Genomic DNA, 14,642 nt, shown 5'->3' with positions numbered 1-14,642 from the left:
TGCCGGTCCGGCCCATACTTTGGATGGACCTTTTGTACAAACACGAGACGTCTCAAGGCAGGGTCGGCCATCTTAGGTCAGGTGACCGCCCGGGTTCGCTGTGCTGCGGTCGGCGCAAGTTGGAGGATCGACTCCCTTAAATACTCTGAACTCGCCGGATGGATTTACAAACGGATTTGTTTATTCCAAACCTTCTTAACGTGTCTATGATTTTTAAACCGCACTTTGTTTTAACGCTGCATCATTTTGTGGAAAAATGCACATTTGTTGAGGATTTGGGAGAGTTGCGCCATCTTCCGTTCCTTGAACGTTTTGACTAATGTGTTGAGTGATGAAGCAACCCTGCCCCAAGATGGCCGCCACGTGACCACCTTTTGCTTCACGAGGGTTCGAATCTACGGTTTGGACGCGATTGTGTCAGAAATCCGCATGAGGAAGTGAGGATGGAATGAAAAAATGCTGAATTGTCCCGAGCGGACTTTGGAGGGACTGTCAGGGTTCCGCACGCACGCACGGCGATGAGGAGCGCTCCGTGCTTTCAGAGCTTCCACGCCTTCCTCATCATCAGGATGAAGAAGGCGTCGTTGTCGATGGAGGCGCTGACGCCGCAGTAGTAGTTGATGAACTCTTCGTGCGTCACCTGCCAGACAAAACGGCGGGCGACAGCTCGTCAAGGACAAAGGTGGCCACCGGTGGCGCTCCGTAAGCCCCGCCCCCCCCGGAGAGCCCGCGGCTTTTCCTACCTTGCCGTCTTTGTCGTACGGCGAGTCAAAGTTGTCCAGGAAGGTCCGGAAGACCTGCTCCTCGCTCCACTCGCCGTTCTGGTACTTGGGGTGGTACTTGGCGTTGTAGACGCCCCTCAGGTCGTCCACGGTGATCACGCCGTCTTTGCTCTTGTCCAGTTTGCCGAAGGCCTGCATGACCACGTCTCGGCGGGCCTTGGACATGGCGGGCTGCCCGGGCGGGACGGGAGGCGCGAGGCCAGTGAGTAAGCCCCAAAGTAGAACGCAGTTCCAGGCGGGCCTCGACGTCGGGTGGATCTCAACGTTTTGGGCTTTTCAACCTTTTTTCTTTCTTTGTTCAACTTAACCTTAGCACATGACGATTACAATATGTGTTGAACAACGAAAAAAGTAACCAAAACCAAAATACTAGCCTCGAGCGTCCAGGGATGCGCCCTCTGCTGGGGGCAGGTGGCACTGCACTTCCGCCTTTTCCTCAAACGGTTGGCTTGCGTGTTTATCATGTGTTAAAAAAAATAAAAACAACTTTATACCATAAGATAGAACCCTAACCCATCATAAATTATGCAAATTTAAACCATTTGGAAAAATCCGTGTAAGCGGAGTCAAATGTTTAAGTCCACCCAACGTGGCGCGGCGCGGGCCTGACGTGCTAGCGTGCTAGTTACCCGCAGCGTGACCAGGAACTCGTCAAAGTCGATGGTGCCGTTGCCGTCGCGGTCAAAGCGCTGGAAGATGGCCGCCGCTTCCTCTTTGTCCATCAGGAGGCCGAAGTCGTGGAGGCCCTTGAGGAACTCCTTCAAGTCCAGCGAGCGGTTGGCGTCGTCGTCCATGATCCGGAACACTCTGAGGGAGCCGTTGCAAAGACGCCATGACCAGCGAGTGACAACGGACCGCGGAGATGCTAACCAGTGAACGCTAATCGTTTGCTCGCCTTCCCGGCAGATGCACCGGGCTCGACTGCTGTGACCTCAAAGTTCCAACCCCGACCCAATTGGAAACCATAACCCAGTTGAAAAGCCCACCGTGGGAAAGCTAACTCCATTTTGAAACCCGACTGTAAGTCGTTAACAGTTGCTCACGTTCCCAGCAGACGCCTTCAAGAGTGCACTAAAACACACTAGAGGAGAGACTAGAGCATGGGTGTCAAACTCCGGTCCTGGAGGGCCGCAGTCCTGCAGGTTTGGAAGGTTTCCCTCCTCCAACACAAGCTGATTCCAATCAGCAGGCTCCTTATCAGGCTGAAGCTGATCATAGATCACCTGTGTTGGAGAAGGGCAACATGCAAAACCTGCACGACTCGACCTGTCTTTGCTAGACTGGTTTCTGCCACAGACTGGAGCGGACTTCACCCTAATAAACGGGACTAAACTGAAGCAGGCGGTCTGGATTTAGCCACTTATCAGTCAAAAGACTGGACCGTACGAGACTTGAATGTTTCTACTGCACTAGACTGGATAAGACTGGATCACCAAAAGGTCAAAGACTGGGCAGGACTAGACTTGACTAAACTGGAATAGACCGAACCAGACTGTACTACTTTACTAAAGTGCACTGAAACTAGACTAGATTAGTTTTGGCTAGACCAGTTTGGGGCCCTCAAAGCTCACAGACTAGATTGGGCTGGACTGGACGACACGATTGATTTGCTCGCTAGCAAAACTGCTGTGCTCGTTGCTCCGAGTGGGTTCACCTTCCGAGACCTTTGATGCCAGCCGAGCCCCTGGCCAGGCACTGGAGGCGGAGTCTCTCCAGCGGGTCGGAACATGACGTCAGCTGCCGTTTGGCGTTGAGCGCCATCTCTCGGTCGTGCCTGGAGGTTCCCGCCATCTGTGACGTCACCGCAGCTCTTACTTTGGGGCCGCCCACCAGCGCTCCCTTCGCGTCTCTGAAAGACGTCAAATTCTTTCTAAAAGGAGCGGGAAAAAAATCACACAAGCTGGGTGTTGTCTTTCCAACACTTCCTGGTATTATTTACAAAACAAAAGTCTAGAAACGGAAAGAGCCAATCCACAAGCCTGCGTTTTTACGTATTTCTTTTGTTGTGAAATATTTAGTTGATACTGTGGACTCACCAAACGGGCTCAACACACGCCGGAAGTGGCTTCCGCAGAGAAAAAAAAGAGTCTCAACAACTCTGACCCCTCCACACAAAAAGACGACGATGACGAACGTTCACATATGAAACGCGAGAACAAGTGCCAGGAAAAACACCGTCGTTGCCACGGAAACCTTCCGCTCCTCCCCTCCCTCTTGATTGGCTGGATGTCTAGCCGTGGTTGGACGAAAGTCTCCTCGGCCTTGAAGCCGGATGGCAGCCATCTTACGTGGCCACTCAATGGGATGCTACACGAATGCTACCTGTAGACCGCAAGGTCACGTGACTTCAGCCGTTTGAACCGGAAAGAGGTCAAAAATGAAGTCGGCTCATTGACAGCAATGCAGGGAGTGCTTGTTTTGTTCTCGTTTATCTCTGGGGGGAAAAAACGCATGCCGAGTAAACACTGGTGTTATGGAACTTGCAGAAACGACTCCAGAGTCACGACGACTGTCCACATATGAAGGATGTATTCTTTATTCGTTTCCCGGGATCAACTTGTGAGCCTTTCACTTTGTTGGGGGGGTCAGGCATGCTCCTTTGACGATCCTAATCCCTTGCCACCGCCGTCCCCAAGAGGTAAGCCATTTTCTTTCTTTTTATTAGTCTGACCTTTCCCCGACTGCCGGACGACAATAATGAATGACGAGCGAAAATGCTGAAATGGCTTTTCCACTGTTGTTCGGACCTGTTGTCACGGTACTGTTTCTCCCTCTGCAGTTCCGGAGTGCGGCAGGAGGCGGCGCCAACACCGCGCAAGCAGAAACATGCTCACACACACCTGAGGCTCATCAGTTGATGCCCACTTAACGAGCCTCTTCCATTTGTTCTGTGCCGGAAGATTGTTTTGCTAGTTTCTTGCCTCCTCCTGCCACGCGCTTCTGTCAAGGACTTCCGGTACTCCAATTGTTGTTTTTGTTTCTTCAAAAGTAAGGCGATTTGACGACAAATAAACTGTGTTCTTTTGTCTCTCTCGCCTTGTTTTTGCCTCACGGCACGTAACACTTGTCTTGCTTAGCGCCTGATTTGTATTTTTTATTTTTGTTTTGCCTTTCTGCAGCTGTGACATGTATGAACATTTATCTTGTAGGGCCTTTTCTTAATTAAGAAATCGGGTGTATAAGGGCAAGGATATAATAATTGAAAGAATTTTGGTATATCGAGTGTTGGTTGCGATCGCTACGCACACACAAAAAAAGCAATACAAATGTACCGCCCAAAAACTGTCAAAGACGCAAGACGAGCAGAAACGACAGGGCGGGCGTAAAGGAAGGTTAGCTTGTTGGAAGTGGAGAATGTCAGTGTCACTTGCGGAGGACTATGTTTTGAGGGGAGAGAAAAAAAAAGGAGCTCTGGGTCAGGTCGGCTCTTTTGCAACATTTCAAATCATCTCCTTAATTGTGAGTTGATGTTCTTCGACGTCAATGCCAGTCAATTTAGCACCAGGATTTCATTCTCAGGCACAATTAGTCGATCTTGTGCAGTAAGCATCTCGCTAGGAGACTGTTTACATCCGTTTAGCGTGACTGGCCCGCCCACTTTGACCCCTTGACTCATGAATATTAATGTGGGGTGACGTCAATCTTGCATTGAAAACATCCTGAAGTGGGAGTCCCGCCCCCACGTCAAGCTTTCCACTGGCGTTTAGCTAGTCTGGCAAAAAGAAAGTGGGTGTGGCATTAGCATTAGCAACATGCAAAGGTAATTGTACTACTACTAACTTTGTTGTATTTTCATCATTGTCCGCATTAGCGTCATGCTAACCTGATTGTAAATTCATCACCACGATCCTTCGCCCTAAGTTTGTTGTTCTTTCAGCTCTACGATTGATCTCTTGTTGCGAATATTTTGCTGCGTTTGCTAAGAAATATTTGAAATAACCAGCGTTGTGAGACGTTTGTCTGTTATTCAAAGACATTTTATTAATTGTCACCATAAAAGCCAGCAACGGTGGGCAATAGATGAAGGAGTCCGTAAAAACGCGCGTGGGCGTGGCCCTTTCACTTGCTGCCGGCGGCGGCGGCGGCGGCGGCGGACGTCAAGTTGAAGCAGCCCCTCTGGTGGAACTGCATGTCGCGGATGCGGCGCACCGACTGGATCTGAGGCTGGATGGCCGAGAAGTCGTTGCAGTGCCGGTAGTCGCCGCTCTCCAGAAGGTACTGGTAGCCCCGGTAGCCCGGGTACTGGTAGCCCACCCACCTGCGGACCGAGCAAGCCAGGGGTTCAGCCGCCACACGGGGGCGTCCTCGCGCACCCTCCTTCGCACCGCCTACGACTGCCACCGGATGGCGCTTGGAAACGAAGCGGCGCAACGCTTCAAATCTTCGGCGCGGCGCCAAAGTACCGACTTTGTCACATTGTTTATTGCACAGCAATTCTATCACTTTTAGCATTAGCATCATGATAACGCCGATGCACTTTTCTCACTACTAGCATTAGCATCATGCTGACTCACACTGTCATTGGATTAGCTAGAGCCTCATGCTAACGCCATCATTTTCCTATTAGCGTTTGCTTTCATCACTAGTAGCAACATGTTAACACACTTGGAGTACTATTAGCGTTAGCATCATGCAAACTCAGCGTACATACGTGACATCGCTGTTAGCATTGCCTGTTTGCGAATCACACTAACCTCATTAGCGTTAGCATCCTGAGCATTGAGCAGGCTTTTTCCCAGTGGTGGAAAAGCAAACATGATCTCAGAAAAGATACAAATGTCAAAAGAAGAAAAATACATATTGGTGCTCAAACAAGAGCAAAGTCAATGTGACTGGATAGCGCGCCCTCGTCACGCTGCGGCAATATTTGCCTTGCTCAACGGAAGCGCCGGCGGCTTTGTCATTTGGGCAGAAGCTACGCTACGCTGAAAGCGGGGCACGCTGTACTTACGCTCCCCCCGGGACCTTCACGCTGCCCACCCGGTCGCAGAAGCCGTGCGCCCACAGGGTGGGAACGTCGTCCTCCTGGATCTCCATCTTGTTGCCCTTGAAGTCAGAGAGCTCATGCAGGCAGATTTTGTGCTCCAAGCTGTCCTGTCAACGTGTCAACATTAGCTTCAGCATTACGCTAAATCAATACACTTTCACTGCTATTAGCATGGGCGGGACCGAATGTACTTTGCATCCTTATTAGCATGACAAGCATCGTGCTAATGTGCTTTTGTTGCCTTTCTACATAAATGGGCCAAGATATCAAAAGTGGCGCAAGTTTTTGGACAAACTCGCAAGTCGGCATCTCAAACTCAAGTCTCGCAGTATTTTGGAGTTCATAAACTTCACAGAATACATCTTGTACGGCTCCTGACGATACGTCTGCAGTCGGCCTTTTTTAGGTTGGACCAATCAGGCATTGTTTAGGGCGGGACGAAATCAAGAGCGTGGGTGGGGTCAAACAAACCTAATCAATGAACGGACGCTGCAATTAACGCCAAATGTATCATATTAAATACGAGACATTTTGAGCCCTCTATTTCATAAGTCTAGTATTTTTTTCTCCCATCAAAACCCTGACGTATATGATCTGACACATGCATTGCACGGATAAGCCATTAGAGGGCAGTGTCACCCAGCTGATGGCTTTTCCAGCGACCTTGCAAGTTGGCCCCAATTGAGAAAGGAGAGATAGAACACGCAACCATCAATCTGGCTTGTGAGGTTCGTCCGAAGGGGCCGCGGCGTCGGGATCGGACTTGGGAAAGCGGCTGGCTACGTTTGGAACCCTGGTCTCGTTTCTCGACTAACTTCTGCGGCTCCAGCGGCCCACTCGGCCGCTGCGAGCGTGCGTGCGTGCGTACCATGTGGATGGGCCGCAGCGACATGAGGCAGTCGCTGCGGTACGAGTTGCTCCAGGTGTCCCAGCGAGGATACTCTCCCTTCTCCAGGATGAACATCTCCCCACGGAGGTTGGTCTGCTCGAAAGCAACAAAGCTGGACGGAGGGGGGGGCGAAGGGCGGGCCGGGGTCGCCGCGAGTGGGTGGCGGGCAGGGAGAGGGGAGGGAGCGAGGGAGCAAAGGTCAAGGGAAGGGAATGAGCGGCGAGGACACAGAAAGAGCCACGGCGGCGGACGTGCGGATCTTACGGGCCGCTGTCCACGATGATGCTGCCGACCCGTTCCAGGCCGCGCTCGCTCACGTTCAAGCACTCGCTCTGCAGCTCCAACGAGCGACCTTGGAAGTTCTCCTGGTCGAACAGCGTCAGCTGCAACACAAAATGCGTCACGTGCTTGCCATGTGGCGGCGGCGGCGGCGGCGTGGCCACATCAAGCAAGCTGATGCTAACTGGTTATACCATCAAGCTAACTTCATCAAGGTCACTGAGAGGGCGCATGATGCTAACTGATTAGCGTGCATGCTAGGTTCTAACCAGCTGTAATATCATGCTATGCTATGCTAGCTGAATGGGCACATGCTAACTAACTGAGCGCTAAAACGACATCATTTCCCACATGCTAACTGGCTAACGTTGCATTGGAGGAAGCTGGCAAGTCGGTTTGTCAAAGCGTTCCGGGCGAATGAAAACAAAAAAGATGGCTGATTGCGATCATTTGCTTTATTTGTACAAATAAAGGTCTTACAAGCATTTTCTACTTTTCACTGCAGGAAGCAGTCAGCGCAAAGATCGAGTCGGAGAAATGAGGTTTGGCCCTTGGCGGTCTTTGTCGCCAGATTGGAGTTTCAAAAGCACCACTTCCTGCTTTCCTCCAATGCAGCATTAGCACTCGGAAAGTCCGAGTCACGACTTTCGTTGTAGCAAAAAATACACGTGTCAACAATTACGGCAAATAATGGCATAGAATTTCATACGCGACGTAATTGCTTGGATATAAAACAAGCTTCTCGTGGACGATAACGTCCTTATATTATTTCTCCGCCATGATGAAGCTTGGAAAGTTCTCGCAGCTCGCAAACTCGGGTATCAAAATAAAGTCTCAGTTGTCCAGTGGAAAAACCACATGAACAATTTTGGACTCCACGTGTGCTATTTACCATCGTTTTGATAGCACATGAAGGCAGCAAAAAGAGCAACATGCTAAGTGGCTAGGAGCGGCGTGAAAAGGGCGTCACGTGCATGCCAGGCCACTAGTTGGCAGTGCGGCGCCCCAAGCCTGCTTTTCAGCAACGGCTGCGACCGATTTGTGGGCGTGGCGTCCTCGCACTCACTTTGAAGGTGCCCAGGCTGGGCTCGCCCGTCTTGGTGGCCTTGCTGGAGGCGGCCGGCGCGCCTCCCTTGTTGTCTTTGGCGTCGGCGCCCTGGCTGGAGGCGGACTTGGCGGTCTGAGACATGGCGAGGGGGGCTGGGGGCGGGGCCAATGGAGGAACAGGAAGAGTTCGTTAACATGCGGGAATAATTCATGCTCATTATACTTGCTATGATCCGTTGAAAAAAGTGCAAATAAGCGGGGGCGGGACCACAACCGCACACACCAAAATCGGGGGCTCTTGATAACAATTTCCAAATCTGTCCATCGTTGACACTTTCTTGTGACAATTGATTGGCATGAATTCAAATGACCTCCCAAAACACACACAAAAATGCAAAATGCAAAACGCACTTCACCTTTGACCTTAGCAGACAAATCCAGGAGATTTTTTTGTGCGTTCAAAAAATGAACAAAAGGACGTTACGGAGGCGGCCGCTCCCTTTTCAACCCTTTTTATATCTCTCGTCCCTTTCGACAAAAAGTTCTTTTCTTTTTTAACGATAAAGCTGATTCTGAATAAGTGGCTGATTGGGGGGAAAAAATGATATGAATAATAACTGTAAGAATTGTGGCCCAAAAAGTCTACCAATAATTGATCCTCATTACAGATGGCAGGAAAAAATATTTATATATTTCAAAAAAAAAGAAAAAAGAAAAAAGAATGTGACCAATTGTGGAAAACGGTGCTAGTTCTAAAAAGAAAAAAAAAAGATTGTTGCTGATTATGACTGAGTCCTAATTTCTCCAAATTTGAAATAACTTATGATCGTTGTGTCTGGTGTGGCTTTTAGGGGCGGGACTGAAATGAAATCCTCTTGAGGTAGCACATTTTCACGGAACGGAACACGACAAACGGCGATGTGGACTTTTTTCGTTTTTTCTTTCCAAAGTCTAGCGGGAGGCGGGCCGGGCGGGCCGGGCGGGCCAGGCGGGCCGGGCGGGCCGGGCGGTGGTGCGCGAGTGCGTTGTCTTACCTGCGTGCGGCGTCAAAGCGGGCTCGCCGGCGTCGGTCATGTTTTGCGCCGTCGCGAGGCTTTTTATGGGCTGGCAAAGGCCGAGCGGCCACAAAACAAACGCTGCGTCATCGCACAGCCCGACCTGGAAGCCCCTCCCCCACCCAAAGCCCCCCCGTAAGCACTTTAAACGCAAAGGAAAGTGCTGATGCCGCCTTTCGGGGTTTGGGGAGGCTCGGGGGGGCTCCATAGAGGAATGTTAAGGGGGGGGGGGCGGGCGCAATGAAGTCATGTCTCCGTCACCCGCAGCGAGCAAAAGACACAAAACATCGGCTGTCTCCTCCGAACAAACGCATTCACGCGAGACGGAAGGAAAAGCAAAAACAGGGCAACATATCAGTCCTGTCCTGTCCTGTCCTGTCCTGTCTCAAGAGACTTTCCACTTTCCACTGCTGTCAATCAGCTGGATGTGAACATTTTGCTCCGGGTCCACAAATGTCCCAACGTTTTGGCTCGTCAATACGTGAACGAAATGCTGATGCAGACTTCACATCAATTAGTGGAGCTCACAAAGCAAACACGGTGAAGCGGCTTTTAGCGCTTATGCTGCACACTCATGAAATAAGTGCCAATAAGGCAATGCGTTGAACCCCCCACACACACCTTTGATGAAGGTCTTGTTGTCCCTTTTCAAGCTTTCAGTCGTTTGACAAACCCGCTTTTATTTCTTCTCCTGGACGTGTTTTCAACGTTCATGTGCTTTTTTTTTCTAGCTTGGGAATGTGGTGGTGTGTGAAAAAGAAAAAAAGAAAGCGGCCACGCCCTTTTGTCTTGTAGCAAAAGTTATTTTCAAGACCTTCCAAAAGCAAGAAGTGGAAACGCTGTCGTAAGCAATCCAGCAGGTCCAGAAAGTCCAAACCCCGGACAGCAGCAGGGATCGCAAACTGTAATCCAACATTAGCATTTAGCATAGCAAGCGGATGATCCGTTCAAATCTTAGGCAGGGTCCGAGTGCGAAGGCGGACCTTTCAACATGGTTCAGTCGACAAACACATTTTGGAACGGCTGAAACCAGGGATGGTAGCGTGCTAGCATGTAGCTAGCTAGCTAGCATGTAGCTAGCTAGCTAGCATGTGCTTGGGTATGGTAGCGCGCTCCACTACAGGCCTGAAACCGATGACTCATCGCCTTGCGAAGGGACTTGGTCTCATGACGGGGAATCATTGAAGATTTGGGGCACCCGGACCGTTTTTGGCACAGCTGACATCATCCTGTTGCCGACCTTCGTTACGTCACTCGCACATTTCTAGCCGCTTAGCATCTACTCAGCGCGTTGCCGTGTTTGCGCTCGCACGGGGGTCAAAGCGATCCGGTTCACGAGTCGTCGGGATGCTGCCAAAGCTTCCCTCGACCGCCGTCCTTGCCGGTCCAAGGGTCGGCGCCCTCTGGCGGCACAATGAAAGCTGCCTCCGTCAGGGGTGGGGTGATGCCGGCGCTGGCCGGGGTCGGGGGGGGGAGGGGGGCTCGCACACACAAAAAGGGACAGAGGCCGCCCCTCTTGCTGAGCGGGGCCTTTCCTGGTGGCCCCCTGCCAGGGGAGGCTTTAAAAGGGAGGGGGGCGCCCGGCTCATCTCACTCGCCCTCGCCAGCAGCAACGAGCATCACGGCAAGGTGAGTCCGTCGCCCGCATTTGCACATACGAGCGTTTCCGAGCCGTCGGCGTTTCGATGTCATGACGTTGTTTGATCGTGTCGGCATCACGCGTCGTAACGGCACATGTTGCGGATGCTAATCACACAGTAGCTAACGTGTTCTGGTCAGAACGTTAGCGATGCAGATGCAATAATGAGGCAACTTCTCCCGGCAGACATGACGCACCACTGCACCAAGTTCTCCGGCCACTGGAAGGTGAGTTGGCGAGAACGGCGCTTCATCGGGTACATTTTGCTGACGTCGCAGAAGAGACGGTTCGTTAAAAGCGCAAAGCTGGCGATGATGACGCAACATAACATGTAAGCGCCACGTAACAGCGAGATAATAGCGACGTGCTAACACAGAACAAGTTGAAAGGTCACGCAGCAGCAGTTGACGAGCGTCTGAACGTGTCGCAACATCAACTTTGCACCGGCACAATAATGCATAATAACGACGTGTTTGGGGGCCGCATAATAACCGTGTAACAACAAGACCCGATTATTGGAAGCTCAACTCGTATGTTACGTACGCAAAATGATGATGACGATGATGACGATGATGACGACGATGACGATGATGACGACCATGACGACCACGTGTCCAGATCATCGTGTTCGACGAGGAATGCTTCCAGGGCCGCCGGCACGAGTTCACGTCCGAGTGCGTCAACGTGATGGAGTTGGGCTTCGAGACGGTGCGCTCGCTGCGCGTGGAGAGCGGCGCGTGAGTGTGCGCGCACGCCACAGGCGCACGTGCACACGCCACGGCTGACGGCCCTCCCCTTTTTTGCAGCTGGGTGGGCTACGAGCACGCCGCCTTCCAAGGCCAGCAGTTGATCCTGGAGCGCGGCGAGTACCCGCAGTGCGACGCCTTCGGGGGCAGCAACGCGTACCACATCGAGCGCTTGACCTCCTTCAGGCCCATCGCTTGCGCGGTGAGTGAGCGGGCGAGTGTCAGCGCGGCCCCAAGCTCCTCCTCCCTCCGTTCCGCAAGCGCCGGGCCTAAGTGTGCGCGCTGTCCGGCAGAACCACCGGGAGTGCCGCATGACCATCTTCGAGCGTGAGAACTTCCTGGCCCGCAAGGGCGAGCTGAGCGACGACTACCCCTCCCTGCACGCCATGGGCTGGTGCAACAACGAAGTGGGATCCCTCAAGGTCCAGTCTGGAGCGTGAGTTCAAAACTACATTTGGGGTTGAAATTTGCGCACGTCTGACCGCAGGCGCCACAAGTGCTCACCAGCTGCGCTCTGATGGGCTTGATCTCAAATGACGTCGTCTTTTCCTCGTTAATACGCATGAGTGGGACAAAATAATAGAGTCGGACACTCGCGGACGCGTCGTTTGGGAGGAGAAGGCGGGAAATTTCAACACGCTTCGATCGGCAAACACACTTTGGAACGGCTTAAACCAGGGATGGCAAATGCGGCCGTGCTGCAGGTTTGAGAGCTTCCCGAACCCCAACCGCAGCTGATTTCCGTGAACACGATCGTTATCAGGCTGATGAGCTGATCATGAATCAGCTGCGTTGAAGAAGGCAAATATCCAAGACCCGCATGAGCTCCAAGACCGGATCTTGCCATCCCTGGCTTAAACGCCGGTTGACTTGCCGAGACCTCAAAGCGGGCGAAAAGAAAACCGCTTTCCGAGAAAGGTAAGATTGATTGTATGATGTCGGGAATAAAAAAAGACGTTGATTTGGCGTTGAGTTACTCTTGTACTCATTTGCTCCCAAAAAACGTATCAATGCGTTCTATTCTAAATGTTCTAAGTGTCCCAAAGACATATTTATACGTTTATTTATGCTAGCGCATACAGAAGGCTTTGATGCAGCTTCTGACATGAAGAGGTGGCTTAAAGCAATGGTAGTTATTACGAAAACAGCCAGCAGGTGGCAGCAGAGTACAAGAGATCAACCAGGGCCGTGTTGCAAACAAGCTCATTTACCCACAGTTCGAAACAGATTTGTGAATAATGATGAAACTTAGCTATACTCGAATGCTAATTGCTGCAAAGCAGAAACAGACACAAATATATTTTTTTCCTGATGAAAGAAGAGACTAACCGCTCTTTTAGTAGTTCCATGTTTTTATAGCCATAAAACACAATATTGTGTGGGAGTCGCAAAATCCGTCCAAATCCAGTCAAACAAGCGGGGGTTGCTTCACTGAAAATGGCTGCCAGTCAATGAGTTAAGGACAAATGTGGTCGGCACCCAAAAGGCAGAACGCTAAAAGTTCTGAAAGTCCGGACTTTTGTCCAAAGATGGCGTTCCGCGATTCCTCAAGTGTGGAACACAATCGTTGATTTCAAGTGACGAGCCGGCAAAAGCGCCCACTCGGGTGCCGGCCGTATTTGAATTTGTGCCGTGTTGTGTCGCCAGCTTCGTGTGCTACCAGTACCCGGGTTACCGCGGGTACCAGTACATCGTGGAGTGCGACCGCCACTGCGGTGAGTACAAGCACTTCAAGGAGTTCGGCTCGCACTGCCAAACGCCTCAGATCCAGTCCATCAGGCGCATCCAGCAGTAGAGGCCCGGGCCCGGGACCGACCCAGCCACCGCCCGCCTCTCCTTCGCCCAAGCCCCGCCCCATCCCGTCCCGCCACAATAAAGTGTCCTCCTCAAACGCTCGTCTCGTCCTTCGTGTCACGTGGGCCGTCGCTCACCTGCTTGCAGAAAAAAAGTTTTGGTCTGCGTGTTGTCCTGTGACATCATCGGTGCCGGTCACGTGACATTTGGGGGGAAATACTGCTGACAATTGACAAGCGGACGGACAGAGAGAAATTTTCAGGCGTTCCGGAGCTCCTGAACAAAAAGCAACATCAAGTGCAAAACCTTTTTTTCCTCCACCAAAATCAATTTGGTAAAAATGTTCATTTTATTGACGTTATAGACTAAGACATGTCTGCCATCTAGTGGTGATTGGTGATATTACAACTTCAAACTACAGTCCACCAAGCATTCAACACGCATTCAAGGGTAACCCCCCCCCACAATATTTTTTCAAATTTTGTCTTTTTCCTGTTTTTGTGTGTGCGTGCGCGCGCGGGGATTCTTTCCCCACCTTTTTCATGGAAAACATACCTTGAAAGTTGATCTGTTTTTTTTAATAGCCCAGTGTTTGGTTGTTGTTGCAGTGGCACATGAAAACCACAAGAAAACACACACACACAATCACCAAATTGTACATCAAATGTATAATAATAATAATAATAATAATGCATGGGATTGATATAGCTCTTTTCCAGACACTCAAAGACGCTTCACAGCGGTCGCATTATTCGTGCGCTCACACATTGACACTGTGGAGGCGCTAAGCTACTTAAGTAGCCACAGCGGCTGCCGTAAGCGTGGCTGCCAGTGTGCGCCTACGGCCCCTCCCACCACCACCACCAAACATTGGCACCTTCCATACGCCAGCATTGGAGGCAATGTGTGTGTGACGTGCCTTGCCCAAGGACAGGACGACGCAGGACTCGGGGATCCAACGGCCCACCTGCTTACTGGACGAGCGGCTCGACACCCGGAGCCACGGCCGCCACGTCACACAAATACTTACCTGTTTGGATGGAATCAATTGTGAATGAATCCAATATTTAGCGAATGTGAGAAATCGCGATGGTCTAAAAGAATTTGTCACCGTTGATGGTCACAAAATACTTTTGCCATATGTCATACAATTTGTGACATTCCAATAGTTTTTTCATGTGTGAAAGTGTCTTTTCAATGAGTTTGTATTTCCATCTTTCGACGGCTCATTTATGAAAACAAACACAATTGCCATAAAGTCGCTTGTTTGCCTCCACTTGATGTATTGAAGACACAAAAATGATATTCAAAAAATGAGCCACGAGGGCCTGAAAACTGGTTCCGCTGTCCTGCGCGTTTGCTTTGTTTCTTTTCGCTGTACTGACAATCGAGACTAATATTTAACTTCCCATATTGACTTTGAG

At 51.0% G+C, this 14,642-nt stretch overlaps 3 protein-coding genes across 5 annotated transcripts; 1 reads left to right on the top strand and 2 right to left on the bottom strand.

The window, feature by feature from the left end:
- Positions 1 to 75: 75 nt before the first annotated feature.
- Positions 76 to 3,103, bottom strand: capslb (calcyphosine-like b). Of its 2 annotated transcripts, none has more exons than XM_077585800.1 (5): positions 2,819 to 3,103; positions 2,437 to 2,631; positions 1,412 to 1,589; positions 744 to 953; positions 76 to 640 (listed from the first exon to the last, which is right to left on the bottom strand). In XM_077585800.1, exons 2-5 carry the CDS (start codon positions 2,571 to 2,573, stop codon positions 539 to 541), a joined length of 627 nt encoding a protein of 208 aa, XP_077441926.1. In that variant the 5' UTR covers positions 2,574 to 2,631; positions 2,819 to 3,103; the 3' UTR covers positions 76 to 538. The 2 variants fall into 2 exon arrangements, with proteins under 2 accessions (XP_077441926.1, XP_077441925.1); XM_077585799.1 differs by having other exon boundaries at positions 2,437 to 2,652; positions 2,819 to 3,102.
- Positions 3,104 to 4,737: 1,634 nt separating this feature from the next.
- On the bottom strand, positions 4,738 to 9,164 carry crybb1 (crystallin, beta B1). 2 transcript variants are annotated; one of them, XM_077585797.1, is made up of 6 exons: positions 9,019 to 9,164; positions 8,004 to 8,137; positions 6,923 to 7,041; positions 6,638 to 6,770; positions 5,734 to 5,876; positions 4,738 to 5,040 (listed from the first exon to the last, which is right to left on the bottom strand). In XM_077585797.1, the coding sequence occupies exons 1-6, from the start codon at positions 9,056 to 9,058 to the stop codon at positions 4,842 to 4,844; spliced, it is 768 nt and encodes a 255-aa protein (XP_077441923.1). In that variant the 5' UTR covers positions 9,059 to 9,164; the 3' UTR covers positions 4,738 to 4,841. The 2 variants fall into 2 exon arrangements, with proteins under 2 accessions (XP_077441923.1, XP_077441924.1); XM_077585798.1 differs by having other exon boundaries at positions 8,004 to 8,151; positions 9,020 to 9,112.
- A 1,381-nt stretch (positions 9,165 to 10,545) lies between these two features.
- On the top strand, positions 10,546 to 13,315 carry cryba4 (crystallin, beta A4). The gene is made up of 6 exons (XM_077585801.1): positions 10,546 to 10,668; positions 10,865 to 10,905; positions 11,297 to 11,415; positions 11,485 to 11,626; positions 11,718 to 11,860; positions 13,072 to 13,315. The coding sequence occupies exons 2-6, from the start codon at positions 10,867 to 10,869 to the stop codon at positions 13,217 to 13,219; spliced, it is 591 nt and encodes a 196-aa protein (XP_077441927.1). The 5' UTR covers positions 10,546 to 10,668; positions 10,865 to 10,866; the 3' UTR covers positions 13,220 to 13,315.
- Positions 13,316 to 14,642: the final 1,327 nt, after the last annotated feature.

Source organism: Vanacampus margaritifer, chromosome 14, assembly GCF_051991255.1.
Source record: "Vanacampus margaritifer isolate UIUO_Vmar chromosome 14, RoL_Vmar_1.0, whole genome shotgun sequence".
NCBI classification, from domain to species: Eukaryota; Metazoa; Chordata; class Actinopteri; order Syngnathiformes; family Syngnathidae; genus Vanacampus; species Vanacampus margaritifer.
The sequence above is the reverse complement of the archived record's forward strand: the minus strand, read 5'-3'. Positions and strand labels throughout refer to the sequence as shown.

Bases quoted from the DNA above. Each gene is read 5' to 3' on its own strand.
- capslb (XM_077585800.1), bottom strand. From the start codon at position 2,573: ATGGCGGGAACCTCCAGGCACGACCGAGAGATGGCGCTCAACGCCAAA. The intron at 954-1,411 runs GTAACTAGCACG...CCGCCCGGGCAG, and splicing joins AGTTCCTGGTCACGCTGCGG to CCCGCCATGTCCAAGGCCCG. The intron at 641-743 runs GTAGGAAAAGCC...TTTGTCTGGCAG, and splicing joins CGTACGACAAAGACGGCAAG to GTGACGCACGAAGAGTTCAT.
- crybb1 (XM_077585797.1), bottom strand. From the start codon at position 9,058: ATGACCGACGCCGGCGAGCCCGCTTTGACGCCGCACGCAG. The intron at 8,138-9,018 runs GTAAGACAACGC...CCCCGCCCCCAG, and splicing joins CGCTTTGACGCCGCACGCAG to CCCCCCTCGCCATGTCTCAG. The intron at 6,771-6,922 runs GTAAGATCCGCA...CCCTCCGTCCAG, and splicing joins ATCATCGTGGACAGCGGCCC to CTTTGTTGCTTTCGAGCAGA.
- cryba4 (XM_077585801.1), top strand. From the start codon at position 10,867: ATGACGCACCACTGCACCAAGTTCTCCGGCCACTGGAAG. The intron at 10,906-11,296 runs GTGAGTTGGCGA...CCACGTGTCCAG, and splicing joins AGTTCTCCGGCCACTGGAAG to ATCATCGTGTTCGACGAGGA. The intron at 11,627-11,717 runs GTGAGTGAGCGG...GCTGTCCGGCAG, and splicing joins TCAGGCCCATCGCTTGCGCG to AACCACCGGGAGTGCCGCAT.